General features: G+C 34.4%; 1 protein-coding gene across 6 annotated transcripts in view; it reads left to right on the top strand.

Moving 5' to 3' along the window:
- Positions 1-3,693: 3,693 nt before the first annotated feature.
- LOC127512724 (citron rho-interacting kinase-like) overlaps positions 3,694-20,294 on the top strand; it is an 81,801-nt gene continuing 65,200 nt past the window's right edge. For all 6 annotated transcript variants that reach the window (XM_051893922.1, XM_051893921.1, XM_051893919.1 and 3 more), the window contains exons 1-8: positions 3,694-3,854; positions 4,637-4,737; positions 4,836-4,977; positions 5,074-5,249; positions 9,266-9,367; positions 18,441-18,583; positions 19,782-19,875; positions 20,017-20,217. In XM_051893922.1, coding sequence (XP_051749882.1) covers positions 4,639-4,737; positions 4,836-4,977; positions 5,074-5,249; positions 9,266-9,367; positions 18,441-18,583; positions 19,782-19,875; positions 20,017-20,217 — 957 coding nt within the window. In that variant the 5' untranslated portion in view covers positions 3,694-3,854; positions 4,637-4,638. The remainder of the gene's footprint in view (positions 3,855-4,636; positions 4,738-4,835; positions 4,978-5,073; positions 5,250-9,265; positions 9,368-18,440; positions 18,584-19,781; positions 19,876-20,016; positions 20,218-20,294) is intronic.

The raw sequence follows: 20,294 nt of genomic DNA, 5'->3' as shown, positions 1-20,294 counted from the left end.
TTTTGGTGCGCCAAAAAAAACAAAATAACGACTTATATAGTGATGGCCGATTTCAAAACACTGCTTCATGAAGCTTCGGAGCGTTATGAATCAGCGTGTCGAATCATGATTCGGATCACGTGTCAAACCGCCAAACTGCTGAAATCACGTGACTTTGGCGCTCCGAACTGCTGATTCGACACGCTGATTCATAACGCTCCGAAGCTTCATGAAGCAGTGTTTTGATATCGGCCATCACTATATAAGTCGTTATTTTGTTTTTTTGGCGCACCAAAAATATTCTCGTGGCTTTATAATATTAATATTGAACCACTGTACTCACATGAACTGATTTAAATATGTTTTTAGTACATTAATGGATCTTGAGAGAGGAAATGTCATTGCTGGCTATGCAAGCCTCATGGAGCCATCGGATTTCATCAAAAATATCTTCATTTGTGTTCTGAAGAAGAACGAAGGTCTTATGGGTGTGGAACAACATGAGGGTGAGTAATAAATGACATTATTTTCATTTTTTGGATGAACTAACCCTTTAATACCACGGCCATTCAAACCCAAGGGTCAACCATATTGCATAGTAAAGCAATTACTACAGAGTAATTTTGAGCGGGATTGATGTAAACACAGATATCAGGGAAAGTGAATGTGAACAGGCGGGGCAAAAAAATCAGGTATGGTCAAAAGATCCGATCTGTGTATCTCACTGAGCATGTGTTGTAGTTTCAGCTCCAGATGTCCTGATTTGTGTTCCTGCTGGTGCCGTGACCCGTGAGGTCGTGTCTCCATCTGCTCCTGCAGGAGTCTGACCTTTCACGAGCTTAAGAGGTAAAACTGAAAAATACCTGCTTCAGTATAAGATATACAGTGTGTGTGGTGAGTATTGTGTCGTCGTATGGTGCATTAGACTGCGGTATGATGAGGATGTTTTCCTGCCGTTTTCTTTCTGCAGCATCATAACAGTGACTCATGCTTTATATTAAAATTCATATGATGCTTTATAAAAAGGACAGACTTAAATTTAAGTCGTTATTCACTGGAAAACCTCCCTATATACTGCCAAACTCACATCTCATTCTGAATATTTGAATGTGTGTCATGTTTGGTTATGAAAAACACAAGATCTTCTGATGTGATGACCAATCATTTTTGGTTTATGAATAATTAGTCATTACAGCATCAGTAGATCTTGTGTTTCATAACCAAACATGACACACATGATCAAATATGAGATTTCAAAGCTTCTGGAGCGCTTAAAAAATATATAGGCCTAAATTTAAGATTCATGTACACTACCAGTCAAAAGTTTGGAAACATTACTATTTTTAATGTTTTTGAACGAAGTCTCTTATGCTCATTAAGGCTGCATTTATTTCATAATAAATACAGAAAAAACAATAATATTGTAAAATATTTAAAATTATGGTTTTCTATTTTAATATACTTTAAAATATAATTTATTCCTGTGATCAAAGCTGAATTTTCAGCATCATTACTCCAGTCTTCAGTGTCACATGATCCTTCAGAAATCATTCTAATATGATGATTTATTATCAATGTTGGAAACAGTTGTGCTGCTTAATATTGTATAACCTGTGATACTTTTTTCAGGATTCATTGATGAATAAAAGGTTAAAAAGAACAGCATTTATTTAAAATATAAATCTTTTCTAACAATATAAATCTTTACTATCACTTTTTATCAGTTTAACACATCTGTGCTGAATAAAAGTATTAATTTCTTTCAAAAAAAAAAGAAAGAAAAAAAATGACTGACCCCAAACTTTTGAACGGTAGTGTATATTGTTACAAAAGATTTCTATTTTAAATAAATGCTGATATTTTTTAACTTTTTATTCATCAAAGAATCCTGAAAAAGTATCACAGGTTATAAAATAATATTAAGCAGCACAACTGTTTCCAACATTGATAATAAATCATCATATTAGAATGATTTCTGAAGGATCATGTGACACTGAAGACTGGAGTAATGATGCTGAAAATTCAGCTTTGATCACAGGAATAAATTATAATTTAAAGTATATTAGAATAGAAAACCATAATTTTACATTGTAATAATATTATTGTTTTTTCTGTATTTATTATGAAATAAATGCAGCCTTAATGAGCATAAGAGACTTCGTTCAAAAACATTAAAAATAGTAATGTTTCCAAACTTTTGACCGGTAGTGTATGTGAATTGCATATAAAATTTCCATCCATTTGGATCACAGTTTTAACATAAACTAATAAACGTCATGTGATGCATATTTGTCAGTCATACATACATAAAACAGGTCATATTTCTATAACAGCACTAATAAACTGAACCTGTTTTAACCAGATTTATATATTAATACATTTCATTTCAATCTCATACATTTTAATTAATTAAATATTGCTTGTTCCACAGATATAGCCGTATTATAACTGATCATACTTTTTTTAAACAGATTTATGCTGATTTCTAAGCAATTTGAATAAATCTGATTATTTAAATACATGCATGACTGAAAAGTGAGTTTATTAGTTCATTAAAAGTGTGTGTGATCCAAAAGCATGTGAGTTTTATATGCAATAGTCGTGTGAAACTATTTTAGTGTTTTTGTGGTCACTTGTTTTCTCTCTTTGTGCTCCAAAATAACAGCATGCAGGATCTGAATGAGCAAATAAGGAAAGAATTGTGATTTAAATGATCATATTTGATCTCCACAATGCTGATAATGAGATTAATGAGTGTATTTATGTCAGTTCAGGCAAGATGATTTGAGGGTTTCTCGATCCTCGCGTCCGTTGTGTCGTGATTGTTATATTGACCCGTGAGTGCTGGTGATATTGTCTCGTCTCGAATCGTTTCTATTTTCTCTCTTATGTCTCTATAATTTCCCATGTCTCTCTCCATCACAGCTCGGGGAGGCTGTTGCCATGGTGCTCACAGGCATCGCCAGGGAAACCAGATCTTCACAAGCCAATGAGGCTCAATAAGAGAAATGTTGTTGTTCTCTGCAGCTTGTCAGATGTTCTGTGTCAAAGGTCAGCGAGTTGTAATGTAACCTGCCGGTGTGAACATGAAAACTTCATGAGTTCTGCTTCTCGTACTGAGATTTTTCTCCGGAGGAATGCTGAATCAGTCTTTTTATGCATTAAAGTCCTAAATGCATCCCATAATGCAATGTGCTTGACTTGACCTTTCATTTATGAGAATGAAAAAGTGGAATATAGTTATTTATAGAGTATATAGACTAATTATAGTTTTTTTTTTTTACACAAAAATGCAAATTCAATTTTTAAAAATTTTATACAAAACGTTTTTAACTACTATTGTGAAAATCTCAAGATACTCAAATTGGATTAGTTTTAAAATGTGCTGCATATATGTCAGTCATACATAAATTAAATGAGTAGGAAACTAATAAACTGAATGTGTTTTAAATACACGATAAGCAGGTTTATATTAATCATCAATGCACTTTTTATTATTTTTATTTAGTAAATGATCTATTCCCAGTTGAACAGTGAGATTTTGAAGCTTTACATGTTTACAATTATATTATAATTCACGTTTATTTTGTATGTACTTCATAATGTATGTATTTTTTAGATTATATTACCCAAAAACAACAACAAAACGATTTGTCGCAGAGAATGATGATTGTGGGCGGAGCTTATGCGAACGCCGTGACGCATTTCGGGTGCGTCGACCAATGAGCTGTCGCGCTGAACGCGCAAAATTTGAAATTTATCAGGAAACGGTTTCGGTTTTCAGTCAGTCAGTGAATCAGTCAGTCAGTGAGCGATGTTCATCTAAACGAGATTTATTTCTTTTATTACTTCAAATATTCTCACATGAACATTTGGTGAGCATATTTCTAGATTTCTTTCAAACTGGTTCTCAATGTGTGTGTTAAACACGAACGTTATGAACTCGACGGTAACATGAAATGTCAAACTGAAATATGTCGAGTCATATCAATTAATCTCATTATGAATGATTTCAGAAGCGATGTCATTTTACTTTCGTAAAATATTAAAAATGTGTATAATGACGAGTAGTTTGCAGTGTTTTTACAGTCTGTTTCATCTAGTTATGTTTATTTTCCTGAAAATGATTAGATATTAAGTTGTTGATAAACACGGTCACAAATGGATTCATAGTTTGCAATTAATAGTGTAGGTTATCTGATTAATATTCAGTATAAATATTCCTGTCGTGTGACATTAATTCTTAAAAATACAAATATTACATTTTGCGTCTTAGTTAATAAAAGTACATAAAACTTCATGTATACAAGACTTGAAGTGTCGTTTAAAATGTTTGATGTCACACAGATATGTGTTGATATGCTTATAATTAAGCTTTTAGTTTCATTGAAGCCTGTTTTTTTACACTCATAATTAAACTTTTAAGTGTTTCAGATGCAGCACAGAGGTGTTGTTATCACTGCTGCACTAATATAGTTTGTATGTGTCTCAAATCCTAGTGAACTCCCTACTTGGACAGCATTTCCGGGCATCATAACTGCTGTCTAGGTAGGCAGCTCACTAGGATTGGAACAGAGCCATTGTGTGTGACATCAGACACCGTCAGCTGTCCGTCACCCAGGTTGTACTGAATGTCTTGATCATGTTTGTCCTGCAGTGATGTTGAAGTTTAAGTATGGAGGTCACAGCAGTGTTAAAGATCTGGCGGCAGGCGACTCCATCACAAGCCGCTGCGCTCGACTCAATCAGCTGCTGCAGGTGAGCGCTTTCCTCTCCAGTTTACTGGCTTTTCAGCCTTATACAACATTAAAAAAAACCTTAGTGTTCAAACCTTCTGGATGTTTGTGTGTTTTCAGGGGAAGTGCAGTGTGTCGGGCTCTGCAGGAGTGAACGGAGTGACCAGAGAAGGACTGATTGATGCCTTGCTGCTGCTCTATCAAGAGTGCGCCACCCCGGAGCTCATGAAGATCAAACATGTGGCCAACTTTGTCAATAAATGCAAGTGCCTGTCGTGTTGTCAATATTAAATCAGTCAAATAGTCATTTAGTTCTTGTTTTGGTGGTGTTGTGATGGTGGTGGTTTGTGTGTCTCAGATTCTGAAGTGGTGGCTGAAGTTCAGGAACTGCTCCCTGGTAAGAGGGATTTTGAAGTGAGGGGGATCGTGGGAAGGGGACACTTCTCTGAGGTGCAGGTCGTGAAGGAGAGAGCGACGGGAGATATGTACGCCATGAAGATCATGGAGAAAACCAGCCTGCGTTCTCAGGACCAGGTGAGTCACGTGAAGCAATATATTGAATATAGCCTTCATAATTAATAACTTTGATTTGCTGTCGCAAAATATGAACATTGGTGTGATACACACACGGAGCCAGTTTGGTAATTGCCTCCGGCCGGTGCAAAATTGCCGTAACGCTGTTTTGGACAGCGGCCCAAGTAGACTCTCCAGTATTGCTGCATAAGCGCGAGATCTTGCTTTCCTGCCACAGGCACACCTCTATCTAAAAATTTAAAATGTGGAGTTTTTATATTTATAACACATAATACAGTTAAGCAACATCACATGACCAAGAGTGCTGTCTTCCTGAATACCATTAGAAGTAATAGTGACTGTTTTTGTTCTGTTTCAGCAGCGAAAATAGTTCCAAATAAACATCACAGCATCTCACAGCAACACTCAACCGTGTTTTCTTTACCGTGTTTTTGAGTGATTCAGCGTTTTGAACGAATCGGTTGAGTCAATGATTCAGTGACCCATTCATAAACAGCTGCCTCATTGGCCCTGTCCCAAATGGCACACTTCATGTGCACTTTCGGTCTTGTGGACTTACAATGGCCGCTGCGTGCGCGTGTCCGTTAAGTCCACAAGACCGTAGGGTGTCCCATTTGTCATTTAAGCTTAAAGAAGGGTGCTCATGAGCGCTCCCTTCGCGGCTGCTATGCGCCCTCGATGCGCACTTCTGCTGAGCACGCAAGACTGTGAGCTACGCAGAGGATTTTACCCGGCAGTCAAAGCGGCATTACGTCGTGAAAGTGCGGACTCAGAGGAAGAGCGTGAGGGTTTAGCATGCCATTTGGGACAGGGCCATTCTTGAATGAATCAGCCGTTTGAATGAATCATTTGAATGAGTGACTCACTTATTATTAAGACGGTCACTTGCCGCCACCTACTGGCGGTTTACTATCATTTTCACCCCAACATTTCTTATTTGTATTTTTAAAAAAATATTTAAAACAATCTCATAATATTATTTGATGCAGTTGTAACTTTTTTTTATTGTTGTAAATGATTCAATTTGGTTGGTAACAGCCCTATAGTGTGTTATTATTCTAATTAAATTTATTTATCAAATTTAAGAATTTAAAATGAAAGATGAATCCTTCATTTAACTTCCCTTATAAAGGTAAAAAAAAAAAAAAAAAAATTGGGGTAAATATCACATATGAAGATTTAAATATGTCAAAGCTGCAATATTCTGAAAGAATATTCAGAATAAAGAATATTCTGAATGAAAGAATATTGCTTCAGAATAAATTTATATTTACACCACACAAAAATCCTATTTTTTTCCGGAAAAGCAACTTTTTTACTTGGACAAGTGAATGACCGATTTACTTCTTCATAGGACAAGCACATGACAAGGCTTAATGTCGATCCCTGCATGTAGTCTTAAAGGGTTAGTTCACCCAAAAATGAAAATAATGTCATTAATTACTCTCCCTCATGCCGTTCCATACCCGTAAGACCTTTGTTAATCTTCAGAGCACAAATTAAGATATTTTTGATGAAATCCGATGGCTCAGTGAGGCCTGCATAGCCAGCAATGACATTTCCTCTCTCAAGATCCATAAAGGTACTAAAAACATATTTAAATCAGTTCATGTGAGTACAGTGGTTCAATATTAGTATTATAAAGCGACAGGAATATTTTTGGTGCGCCAAAAAAAAAAAAAAAAAAATCAGTGTGTTGAATCAGCGGTTCAGAGTACCAAAGTCACGTGATTTCAGCAGTTTGACAGTTTGACACACGAGCCGAATCATGATTCGACACGCTGATTCATAACGCTCCGAAGCTTCCTGAAGCAGTGTTTTGAAATGGGCCATCATTAGATATTGTTAAAAAGTCGTTATTTTGTTTTTTTTGGCGCACCAAAAATATTCTCGTGGCTTTATAATATTAATATTGAACCACTGTACTCACATGAACTGATTTAAATATGTTTTTAGTACATTAATGGATCTTGAGAGAGGAAATGTCATTGCTGGCTATGCAGGCCTCACTGAGCCATCGGATTTCATCAAAAATATCTTAATTTGTGTTCCGAAGATGAACGAAGGTCTTACGGGTGTGGAACGACATGAGGGTGAGTAATAAATGTCATTATTTTCATTTTTGGGTGAACTAACCCTTTAATGGGCCGCATTTCAGTCACTATTTCATATTGTCTGACAACAAAAAGAAAAAGAAATAGATGAAATATAGATGAAATAGTATTATTGGGATTTTGGCTGCATTAAAATACATTATGTGAGCACAAAGAGTAGCAGCAGAGAAGCAAACAGATCTAAAGGGCTGACAATTGGCAGAATGCAAATGCGACTTAATGACATGATGAATATTCTAATTGCCATATGACATTATCTATCGACTTTTAACGAATATATATATATATGTATATATATGTGTGTGTGTATGTATATATATATATATATATATATATATATATATATATATATATATATATATATAGCATTAAAAATGTAAAAATTGGCATTAAAAAGGCATTAAAAAGCATTAAATTAGATTTGATGAAACCTGCAGAAACCCTGAAATATGAATCCTGCATGTTCTGCCTGTCTCTGTGTGAATGAATGGTTTCATTTCCCACACACACACTGAAGCACACGTTTTTCAGCCTCTGCCGTCTTACTATATGAGGACATAAACCAGTGAACTTCATCTCCAGAGTCGCTTCATGAGCATTTTACCGTTTCATTTGAGAAAAACTATCGCCATCATATCAAACACACAGAAACTCAAAGGTCCTCACGACAACCCGTCAAAATAAAAGTTCTGTTTAACTTAAAGAAATTGACAGAAAAATATATTACTGTTGTACAGTAGAATTTAGCTGTGTCACAATGGAATAATAATACTCACACTAATAATAATAACAATAACAAATTAAATTAAAGCTTTTTTTTTTTTTTTTTTAAGGAATAATCAATTTTTCTTCCATGTTTTTTTAACAGTAAAGCTCTGTTGTGCAGCACTTTGGAAAAAAAAAAAAAGGTTTAATTTCATATGATTAAAAGATAAATTAAATTAATGTTTTATGCCTTCATTTGATTGCCAGAAAAATTAAAATACACAACACAAAAGTTCTGAAAAAAAATTGATTAAAAAAAATGTTTTTGTTGTTTTTATGAATTCAGTTAATTAGACATGTTTCTTGATTATTAAAATTTAATTAAACAATTAAAATGGAATCTAGACAACTTAGCACAGAGAAAACAGAATTTGGTCAAAAAAAAAAAATGTAATTTTTGTTGAACTTTTAATAAATTGATGTTAAATTGTATAAGTTTCATGATTTCAATTAATTAGATATGCTTTTTGATTACTAACATTTTATTTAACCATTAAAATGGAGTCCAAAAAAATTAAAACGGGGAAAAAAAAATGGATTTCATAGGGCCCTAGTGGTGTTATTCTGGATAACCAATAGTGAAATATCATTGGTGCAAAATCCTGCTCATCACAGCTCCGTATTAAACATTCAAGTCGGCATGAAATTAAAATTCACCTTTTTGGAAACTCGTCACATTTCACCTGTTTAGGACAAGTAAAGTTGGGATCTAGTTTTCTTGCTTCTAAGCACTAAACAAAAACTTTTTCTTACACAAACAGTATCTTAAACAGAACTGGATATCAGAACTGAAACACAACTTTGGTTTGTGGACGACTGATCGGTTCACCCTGATCAGGAATTAATGTAAGGTCACATTTACTGTTGTTCTGCAAATTTTCACCAGCAAAATCCGGTCATTTCAATAGGAATCCATGCAATTGGGAATTTCGCATCAGGGCGAAAGATTTCCGCAAGAAAGTTTCACTTTTCTTTTAGTGCTTGTGTTTGTGTGAAACAAGATTCGGTGAATGGACTGCGTTGGTTGGCACCGTAATACATGCATAAAAGCATCAACTAAATGACACACTGAGTTAACTAGTATCTGTTGCATGTATCTCAGGATCTCATGAAACTAAATTCTTCTGTCTTGTGAAGGTGGCGTTCTTTGAGGAGGAGAGAACCATCCTGGCCTTGAACTCCAGTCCCTGGATCCCTCAGCTTCAACACGCTTTCCAGGACCAGGACCACGTCTATCTGGTGAGTGTTCACTTTAACCTGGAGTCACTTTAGGCTGCTGGAGTAATGATTTCACATGTCAGTCTGGTGTCATGTGATCTGACTCAACTAAAGGCCCATTCACACCAAGAATGATAACTATGAAAATAACTATTTGAGCGTCCACTCCACACCAACACACAATACTGTTCTGTTTACTATAAGCACAATGTGTTTATGGTAAGGGGCGTGGCATTTCCCAAACACGCTCAAAGTGCTTGACCAATCACAACACACTGGTCCAGCTGACCAATCAGAGCACGTTGTGCTTTTCAGAAGGAGTTTTTATCATCATCACCTGGGAAAAAAATCACTCTGAAAGTGATTCCAACAATATCGTTTCTGTGTCTTTGTGGTGTGGACTTTGATTATTTGAGTTTGATTATTAAAACTTTATGGTTATAGTTATCATTACAGTTATCGCGCTTTATGTGAACCACCCTTAATAGTGTATGTTTGTCCTTTAAAAGGCAGTGTGAGAAGTTAACATGTCAGGCTGTTTAAATACTGTTTAACATGTGCAGTTTTCTTTCTTGTGTTGATGAATGTTTTTTTTGAAACAGAAAGTTTGAATGGCCCATGTCTCATCGTAATTGTAAACGAATAGATATGTCTAAACTCTTAACTGGTCATGTGGTAGGCTCTGCACATCAACCTAGGATGAAATAAGTGTTTTAACATTCAAAAATGACATGCTTCACCTTTAAGAGGATAGAAAAGCATGATGTGGCTCCATTATTTCACTAAAACTCCTTTTCATCAGCGGTGGGGCATGAATACGCACTTTGTCTGTCTTTCTAATGGATGTTTGTGATCATAGCAGGTGATGATACAGTGAGTGTTCAGTGTTCCCGTCCTGTATAAACCGTGTCTGTGTTTTTCATCTGTAGAAGCTTCAGATTGACCTGAAGATGAGGACATGATGTTTACTTTACAGTTTAGATTCAGAGTTATAGAGAATTTTTTCTGTAGAGAGAGACGTGCGTCATATTTTCCTGCCAGTGCAACTAAATTCTGTTAGAGGTCACACTGGTGCCACCACCGCATTGCCCCTTTTCTTCAAATTGCGACTGAATTACATAGAAAATAAAGAGCACTCCTTTTATAATCATTGAAAGTGTCGGTCAGTTCAGTATGACACTATAGACAATGGTAGATTTAATAAGAGTAGAATGTTTAAAGGGGACCTGTAACGCCCCTTTCACAAGATGTAATATGAGTCTCTGGTGTCCCCAGAATGTGTCTGTGAAGTTTCAGCTCAAAATACCCCACAGATCATTTATTATAGCTTGTCAAATTTGCCCCTATTTGGGTGTGAGCAAAAACACGCCGTTTTTGTGTGTGTCCCTTTAAATGCAAATGAGCCGCTGCTCCCGGCCCCCTTTCCAGAAGAGGGCGGAGCTTTAACAGCTCGCGCTTCGGTCGCTCAACAACAACAAAGCTGGAGAATCTCACGCAGCCAAAATGAGGATTGTCAGTAACGGTGTTCAGCCTTACATTGTTCAAACTGGAGTCGACACTGATGGAGAGACTCAGGAAGAAGTTACAACTTTTAGACGTTTCTGAATGGTTAGTGGATAAATTTATGTAGTTGCTGTGGAGTTGATTCAGCTCATCCACTAGCATGTGTCGTCATGTTAATCTTTTGTGCAAATCCAGCGTTGAATTGACCCTCGTTTGTGAAGCAGTCTGGCGTAAAATGACGGCAACACTCTACTACAACAACTCTTCCTCTTCTTTAAAGCAGCCAACATGGCCACACCCCCTTTGGTGTGTGTTTTGCCATGGCGTTAGAACTGAAAACAAAATGGCGGCGGCGTGGGTGGAAACGTGCTGATTAAGGGGTGGTAATATTATATAATATTACAATATTTCACATGTTTGCAGAGAAAGACTTACCAAAACAAAGTTACTGGGTTGTCCTTTTTCATGTTTTCTGGGTTGGTAAATGCACTGGGGACCCGATTATAGCACTTAAACACTGAAAAAGTCAGATTTTCATGATATGTCCCCTTTAAAATTTCAACTTGATATTAATATCACTGTGTGTATCAAGTGCTTCAGGAAGCTGAAGCAGCTGAAATCCATATATGGTAATTGCTGTTTGGTTTCCGACAGTGCTGTAATCACAACAGACTGGGCCATCTGACCAATCAGAGCAGAGCTGGCTCTCGGAAAGGAGGGGCATATTCGGCTTGATATTTCAGTCGAACAAATTTGACATATTACTATTGTAGCATCATTTTTGGCCGCTGTGAAGTGCGTCCACACAGCTGACATGTTTACCTGTTGTAGCTCATCCAGTGACACGAGAAGAGCTGATTTAAAGTCACTCTTTCGGTCAAAGATTTCCCTCCAAAACTGCTTTAGCTAAGACCTTTTCTTTTTTGGCTGAATATTTTCAAATGGCAAAATTTTTGTGCATCTCTACCAGGTCAAATTACAGTGCATTTGCATTTATGGTTTACAGCAGAAAATACAGTAGAAGACTGGGTGCTGAAATAAATACATGTTCCTCATGACTGCAACTTAAAACAGGCCACAGATTTACACAGAGAGCTTTTAGCGCTATATTGCGTTGCATCCTTTGGTTGTTGCTCAACATTGCCAAATCACCAACTCTTTGAAAATCAGTCTGCAAAATGCTATCGGTGTGAACGGTCATTTAGACATTGATAGAGAAAGACATGAAAGATGTAAAGACACTAATGCTCTCAAAATCATTAATTTAAATCTCTTGTGTGGAAAGACGGACTCACATCTCCTCTGAAGAGAACATTGTGTTCTCATCTCAGTGAATCATTACTCTTTTCAGATGGACCATTCATTTACATGTCTTGTGATTCTGCATAAGACCAGCAGAACCCTCAGCATCCAATCCCACAATCCTTTACTGCGTAAAGACACTTGCATTCACAATTAGCCAAAGAGCCTTTGATGTGACAAACTGTGCTTATCTGACCAAAATATATCCATAATGAAGAGGAGATCAGCATTTTCTTGGTGACCCTTCAGGAGTGTAAGAATCCAGCTTTTGTTGTTTAGAGAAAATATTCTTGTTTTCGTCCTTCAGTTATCAAACATCTCAATGTGTTGGTTAAGATTAATAAACACCTGACAAAAACATTAGAGTAGTCTGCGAATCATATTATAAATGAAACTCTTAGTGATATTACACATTGCATAATAAGAGTTTACTTAACTTTGAGGGAAAGTTTTCCAAAAAATAATCATCCTGTCATCATCAGGTGACTTGACTTTATATCTCGCAATTCTGACTTTATAACTCGCGATTCTGACTTTATAACTCGCATTTCTGACTTTATAAATCACAATTCTGACTTTATAACAAACAATTCTGACTTTATATCTCGCAATTCTGACTTTATAACTCGCATTTCTGACTTTATAACTCGCAATTCTGACTTTATAACTCGCAATTCTGACTTTATAACAAGCAATTCTGACTTTATAACTCGCAATTCTGACTTTATATCTCGCAATTCGGACTTTATAACAAGCAATTCGGACTTTATAACTCGCAATTCTGACTTTATAACTCGCAATTCTGACTTTATAACAAGCAATTCTGACTTTATAACTCGCAATTCTGACTTTATAACTCGCAATTCTGACTTTATAACAAGCAATTCTGACTTTATAACTCGCAATTCTGACTTTATATCTCGCAATTCGGACTTTATAACAAGCAATTCGGACTTTATAACTCGCAATTCTGACTTTATAACTCGCAATTCTGACTTTATAACAAGCAATTCTGACTTTATAACTCGCAATTCTGACTTTATAACTCGCAATTCTGACTTTATAACTCGCAATTCGGACTTTATAACTCGCAATTCGGACTATATCTCGCAATTCTGAGAGAAAAGTAAGAATTTTGAAATAAAAAGTCAGTTACCTTTTTTATTTCATGGCGGAAACAAGCTTCCATACTACAAAGCTTTGATCATAAAACTAAGCATTTAATATCAACTTAAGACATATTATTGGCAGGTATTGATTTTTTTTTTTTTTTATATATATTTTTTTATATATATGCATTTTATGTAAGTAGTCTGTTATACTGCTATAAAGATCTCAATTATTTACATTACAAGCATCAGAATTTCATCTAACTTTTTGTTTTAATATCAGCATCTGCACCAAATTCCAGGGCCTTATGGTCAGGGAATCCCTAACAATCACGCTTATTCCAACATTGCCTGTTTGGCATCAGTGTTACAGGAAGGGTGTGTTATAAATGTGTGTTTTTGTGTTTGTGTAGTATACAATATTGCATTGGTGCACAGAAAGTGATTAGTTGCCGCCCCACGCAGTATCTTTGGGGATTGCTGGAGGTTTTCCAGCTTCTCATGAGGGCAAATGTAGAAAGCACAAAGTGACTAAAGAGACGATTTTCTATTTCTGCCACCTCCTTCGTTCCAAACGCCTCCGGCAGAAGAGGGGGGAAAAAAACGAGTAATCTGTCTTTACCCGAGCGATGTGCTGAAAAGACCCTCGCTAGCTTGTTGCTAGGATACGTGGGCTAGAATTCCGCGCTTGCCGCTCGTGTCCCGCCGGCTTTGCTTTCCATTCATGCTCTCTTGTGTGTGTTTGTGTGGGCGTGTGTATGCGCACGTGTGTGTTTATATGTGGTGTGTGTTTGCCCCAGAGCGCCTCACTCGGACAGAGGCGTGAGGAGCCCGTTTGGGCTTCAGTAACGGTCTGGAGGGTAGTTTCTAGTTTCTGTCTGATGAAGAATGTAATCGAGGGACTTATGATGATGAGTGTGTGTTTGCAGTGAGGTTTGATGAAAGAGAGCTTGTGTTGAACAAGCCATTTGATATGAATTCAGTGTGATCAGCAGTATGTTAGACTATGCTATACATGTTAAAGAAAGGGTGATATCTGTCTGTCTTTCCATCTATTTGTCTGTTGTTCTTTCTGTCCATCTGTCTGTCTATCATTGTACTGCTGTGCAAAACAACAAAATTTGTTGGTATCCCACGTTCTCAAACATATACGTAAAACAATAACATAAAAAAAAGGCAACAAATTATAGACAAAAAACAATGAATATAAAAATGTCAATATAGATTAAAAGTGTATATATAAAAAACTGTTTAAAGTGTGTAGTGCAATTACAAATATAATTTATGTACATTTATATTAGGGCTGCATGATTATGACAAATCATAATTGTCGATTATTCCCTTGAAATTGTAATTGCGATTATTAATTACGATTATCACAATTTACATTGATGTATTGAATAGCTTTATACCATTGTTTAAAGCAACTGCATGCCATATTTTTGTATAAAAATAAAAAAAACAATCTAAAAACACTTTTTTTTTATTTATTTATTTATTTATTTTTTATATATATATATATATATAAATAAACCTAGACCCTATCTATCTGTCAGACAGATATAACAGACAAATAGATGGAACGGCAAACAGACAGACAACAACAGACAAAGGATGGAACGGCAGGCAAATTAGATAGATAGATAGATACGGACAGACAGACAGATATAACAGACAAAGGATGGAATGACAGGCAGATAGATAGATATAACAAAAGACAAATAGATGGAACGACAAACAGACAGACAGAGAGACCAACAGACAGACAGATATAACAGACAAATAGATGGAACGACAAACAGATGGACAGAGAGACCAACAGACAGAACAACACACAATTAGATGGAATGACAGAGACCGATAGATAGGGTCTAGGTTTATGAGGTTTATTAAAACAATAAAAAAAAAAATTGTGTATTTAGATTGTTTTTTTATTTTTTTACAAAAATGTGGCATGCAGTTGCTTTAAACAATGGTATAAAGCTATTCAATACATCAATGTAAATTGTGATAATCGTAATTAATAATCGCAATTACAATTTCAAGGGAATAATTGACAATTATGATTTCTATCTATCTATCTATCTATCTATCTATCTATCTATCTATCTATCTATCTATCTATCTATCTATCTATCTATCTATCTATCTATCTATCTATCTATCTATCTATCTATCTATCTATCTATCTATCTATCTATCTATCTATCTATCTATCTATCTATCTATCTATCTATCTATCTATCTATCTATCTATCTATCTATCTATCTATCTATCTATCTCTGCCTGTCGTTCCATCTATTTGTCTGTTGTTCTGTCTGTGTTTTTCGTTCCATCTATTTATCTTTTTTATTATATCTGTCTCTGTTGTTCCATCTATTTGTGTGTCGTTCTGTCTGTCCATCTCTGTTGTTCTGTCTGTCTGACAGACAGAAATGAAATATGAAATATTAAAAAAAATTAGGGCTGGGAGAAAAAAATCGGTTCATCTAACTATCGCAAATTTTTTTTTTTTTTTTTTTTTTTTTTTTTTACGATTTTAAAATCAATTAAAAACCCCCCCCCAAATATTCCAGAATCGATATTAATTCAAATTAAATTGCATTATTTTAGTCCTTGCTTATTGACGAGGTGGACAGAAGTTACCCACTTTTGCTCCAACAAAGGGCGAAACGTGTCGTCGTTATCTATGCGTGTCACATGACGTAATATCCCTTTAATATCCCTGATCAGCGGTATGTTAGATTGTTATACGTGTCAGAGAAAGGGTGATATCTATCTGTCTTTCAGTCCGTTTGTGTAAAGATATTCTCTGTCCGTCCATCCGTCTATCTGTCTCTGTCATATGTGTCTTTTCCATTATTACCAACAGTTTTGCCCCTAATAAAGTTTTATTCAGAGTTCATGTACTTGTTTACCCAGGAGTGTCGGTGAAGAGCTTGAGATGAAACACGAGACAATTATCATTATGCATCACTTCCAATCAAGCTGTAATTTTGCCAAATTACACTGTATGTTTATATAATTATCAGGTGTGTGTATTGGATGCATAAATTCTAGATGTGTAATTAGTCTTAGCGAGACAAAGGAATCAGCCATTTTATTACAAAGATTCTTCGAATGTCTTTTCCACCAGAGAACGTTATCAAACATAATTTGAGATGTGGTGGAATTTATGTAATAAATGTTAAAATTGACAGAATTGCTCTGTGACACATGTAAACACCTCTCACATGCTTCACGTGGCTGAGTCTTGTATAATCTCTCTGAACTTTTGGGATATAATTTTAATGATTATGATCACTTTCATCTTCTATTCCAGTAAAATCACTCCGGCTATTTTGCATTCTCTTATAAAAGTGAGTTTTTGATGTATTAGTCAAACGAAACTCTCGCCGATGCTCAATTAGAGACGCAGCGCTGCTGTAAATCACTAAATAATTTCAATAAATTATTAACCGTTTACATTTGCATATATTCGTTCTTGTGCTGGAATCTGTGATGTAACTTCTCTCTGTTTAAATGCTGGTTTGGTATGTGGATGTTTAGGTTCTTTATAGAGTAATTAATTTCTGCCTGTGGTGTGGTTTCAGGCTGATGATCATCGCAGCGACTGCGTCTATAAATAGCCATGCAGCCATTCATTACCTGCAGCAGCGACTGCCATTCACACGTCTCTTTCTGTTCAGGCAGATCTGTTTTTCTCAGCTATTTTTTGGTTTTTCTTGAGTTTACGCGTACACCGCTCTCTCAAGATGCAGTTTAGGCTAACTAGCTAATTGTCTAATTAGAGTGATAATGGTGTAATCACAAGCTTTTATTTAGAACATGAATGTGTGATTGAGACGAGTGGCTGCTAATTAAACCCATGTGATTCGATCAACCGTCTGTGTCGACCGGACAGAGATGGTTTGTTTTTGGTTGATGTGCAATAATAGATTCACTTACAGGTGATTATTATGTAATATCACGTTGTGAGATCTGTCGTACAGCTGATGCGCAGAGTTTCGTACTTATTTTAGATGAGTTATGTAGTCATATGAAAATATAGAGATTTCTTCACTTCTGATACTTTGATTGCTGTTGCATAAGATAAAATGTCAAAAGAAGTGTGATTTATAAAGAAAGATTATACACTTCACAAACAAAACATTTGACTAAAGATTGTACAGTTCCAAAACCCTAGTTGATTAAATGTAATTGAGCAAAAATGATGGAGAAAAGATCCTGTGGCATTTGTTTTAGGGCTGCACAAATTTGGGGGAAAAAATCCAATTTACATTTTTTTTAAAACTATAAAATAATTATAATAATTAGTAGTAGTAATAACTAATGATATTTTAAAGCTCTATATAATAATAATTTTAATAATAATAATGTTTAAAAGGACAACTTTTTTTTTTAAAGCTCTATATACTTAATAATATTTAAAATGTGATTAAAAAAACAGTATAATAGTAGTAATATTATTAATAATAATATTTAAAATTACGACTTTTTGAATTTTTTGAATTTGACTTATTATTATGATATATAATAATAATAATGTTTAAATTTTTTTTTTTAAAAAGTCAGTATAATAATAGTAATAATAGTAATATTTAAAAAGTGAATTTTAAATATCTAAATAATAATAATAGTCATATTTAAAATGCATTTTTTAAAACTATGTAATTAATAATAATAGTAGTAATAATATTTAAAATGTGATTTTTTTTTTTTATTAAAAAAACTCAATATAATAGTAGTAATATTTAAAATGTGAATATTTTAAATATCTTAATCATAATGAAAAATAATAATAGTAATATTTAAAATGTATTTTTTTTAAAAGTTCTTTAAAAAATCATAATAAATCATAATAAGGGTTTTGAAAACACTGAATTAAGGACAGTGCCATGCTTTATATATTTACATAATTAAATCGCAGCGTTTGTGATTTGATAATGACACTTATCGCGATTTCGGTTTTATTTAGATAATCATGCAGCCCTTGTTTGATATTTTGTTATCTAATGCAATGATATTCACACATTTTTCATGCCTTTAAGGCCTTTTGCGAGCTGCTTTAAATGAAATAAACAGATGAAACTGTAAGTTTTCTGTTTTTACTCTTGCGACTCAAAATTAATCCGATGCATCGAATGCGTCTTCATCAGTATTTGTGTGTTTTGACCAGGTGATGGAGTATCTGCCCGGCGGTGACCTCATGGCTTTGATGAACAGATATGAAGATCAGTTAGACGAGTCGATGGCTCAGTTTTACCTGGCGGAGCTCGTTCAGGCCATTCACACGGTCCATCAGATGGGATACGTTCACAGGTACAAACACACAGACATGGCTTTTGTTAAAGAGCCAGTAGACTTTAGTTCACGTCACAGACATGAACACTCACTGACAGGTGGTATGAGGGGGAGGGACATTCTCATTCTAGAGAGCGTTTGATTGGACAGTTAAAGATGATGTCACCATTTTGTGTTTTTTAGCTTTCCTTTTCCTGGAAAAGACCAAAATATAAATGTGTATATCTGAATATAATTTATGTATAATTTTTATGTATTTATTTGTTTATTTTGGAAAAGAAAGACTGAAATCTCTATATCATTTATGTATCATTGTGGAAAAAAAATATTTATACATATTTATGCTAGTTTATGTATAATTTTATATAATATTTATTTATTTTACACATATATTTATATATTATTTGTTTGTTTATAAGCCTACACATTGTATATATTTATGCTAGATTATTCATAATTTATGTATTATTTTTAAATATATATATTTATTCATTTATTTATATACATATACTCATTGTACATATTTAAGCTAGTTTATTAATAATTTGTTAATCTTTAATTATACAAAATCTTATTTATATACTATATTCTATATTTTTTTTAAAAGCTCTTTATAATAATAGTAGTAATAATCATATTTAAAAAGTGAATGATTTTAAAGCTGTATTTAAAAATAGTAATAGTACTAAACAAGGAAGAGATAATAAATCATAAAGTTTTTATTTATATATAATTTATTTATTGATTTGTTTATATCAATATACACATTGTGCATATTTATGCTAGTTTACAAATAATATATGCATAATTTTGTCTCTTATTTATACACACATTTATATGTTATTTATTTATATACATACACACATTGTACATATTTATGCTGGTTAATAAATAATTTATATATAATTCTTTAAAAAAAATGTCGTCTAACTGACATATATTTTTAAAGGCTCTATATAAAAATAGTAGTATTAAACAAAAAGAAGAAATAATAATAAATCATAATAAGTTTATATATAATTTATTTATTAATTTGTTTATATCCATATACACATACATATTTATGCTAGTTTATTAATTTGTTCATCTTATTTATACACACATATATTATTATATTATATTTATATATATTAAAAGCTCTATTTAACAATAATAATAAATAATCATAATAATTTTTCCTCATTCATTTATTCTCGTTCTCTCTTTCTTTTGTCAGAGATATTAAACCAGAGAATGTTCTGATCGACCGCACGGGTCACATTAAACTGGCCGACTTCGGATCGGCAGCCAGACTGACGGCTAACAGAACGGTAACGAGTGTGAAGACGTCACTCTGATGTCACGTTATTCAGAGACAATCCCTTTCATGTGCACACTACAGTTGATACTGAATAAACAGGTTTAAATATGTTGTCAGAGATTAATTGAACGGTGTGTCGTTATTTGAGCAGGTGACGTGCTCCAAACTCCCGGTGGGAGACTTCCTGGCCCCTGAGATCCTGTCCGCACTCAACGGAGGGACGACTTGCAGCTACGGCCCCGAGAGCGACTGGTGGTCCCTGGGCGTCATCGCTTATGAAATGATCTACATGAAATCGCCCTTCGCTGACGGCACGTCCACAAAAACCATCAACAACATCATGAACTTTCAGGTGAATTTTATTTATCTCTAGCAACTCCCAAGATAATGTTACTGAATGTTAATTGTCTTTTAAAGCATATAAAAATG

The sequence above is a fragment of the Ctenopharyngodon idella genome, chromosome 5, assembly GCF_019924925.1.
Source record: "Ctenopharyngodon idella isolate HZGC_01 chromosome 5, HZGC01, whole genome shotgun sequence".
Taxonomy (NCBI): domain Eukaryota; kingdom Metazoa; phylum Chordata; class Actinopteri; order Cypriniformes; family Xenocyprididae; genus Ctenopharyngodon; species Ctenopharyngodon idella.
This window is presented reverse-complemented; position numbering and strand designations above follow the sequence as displayed.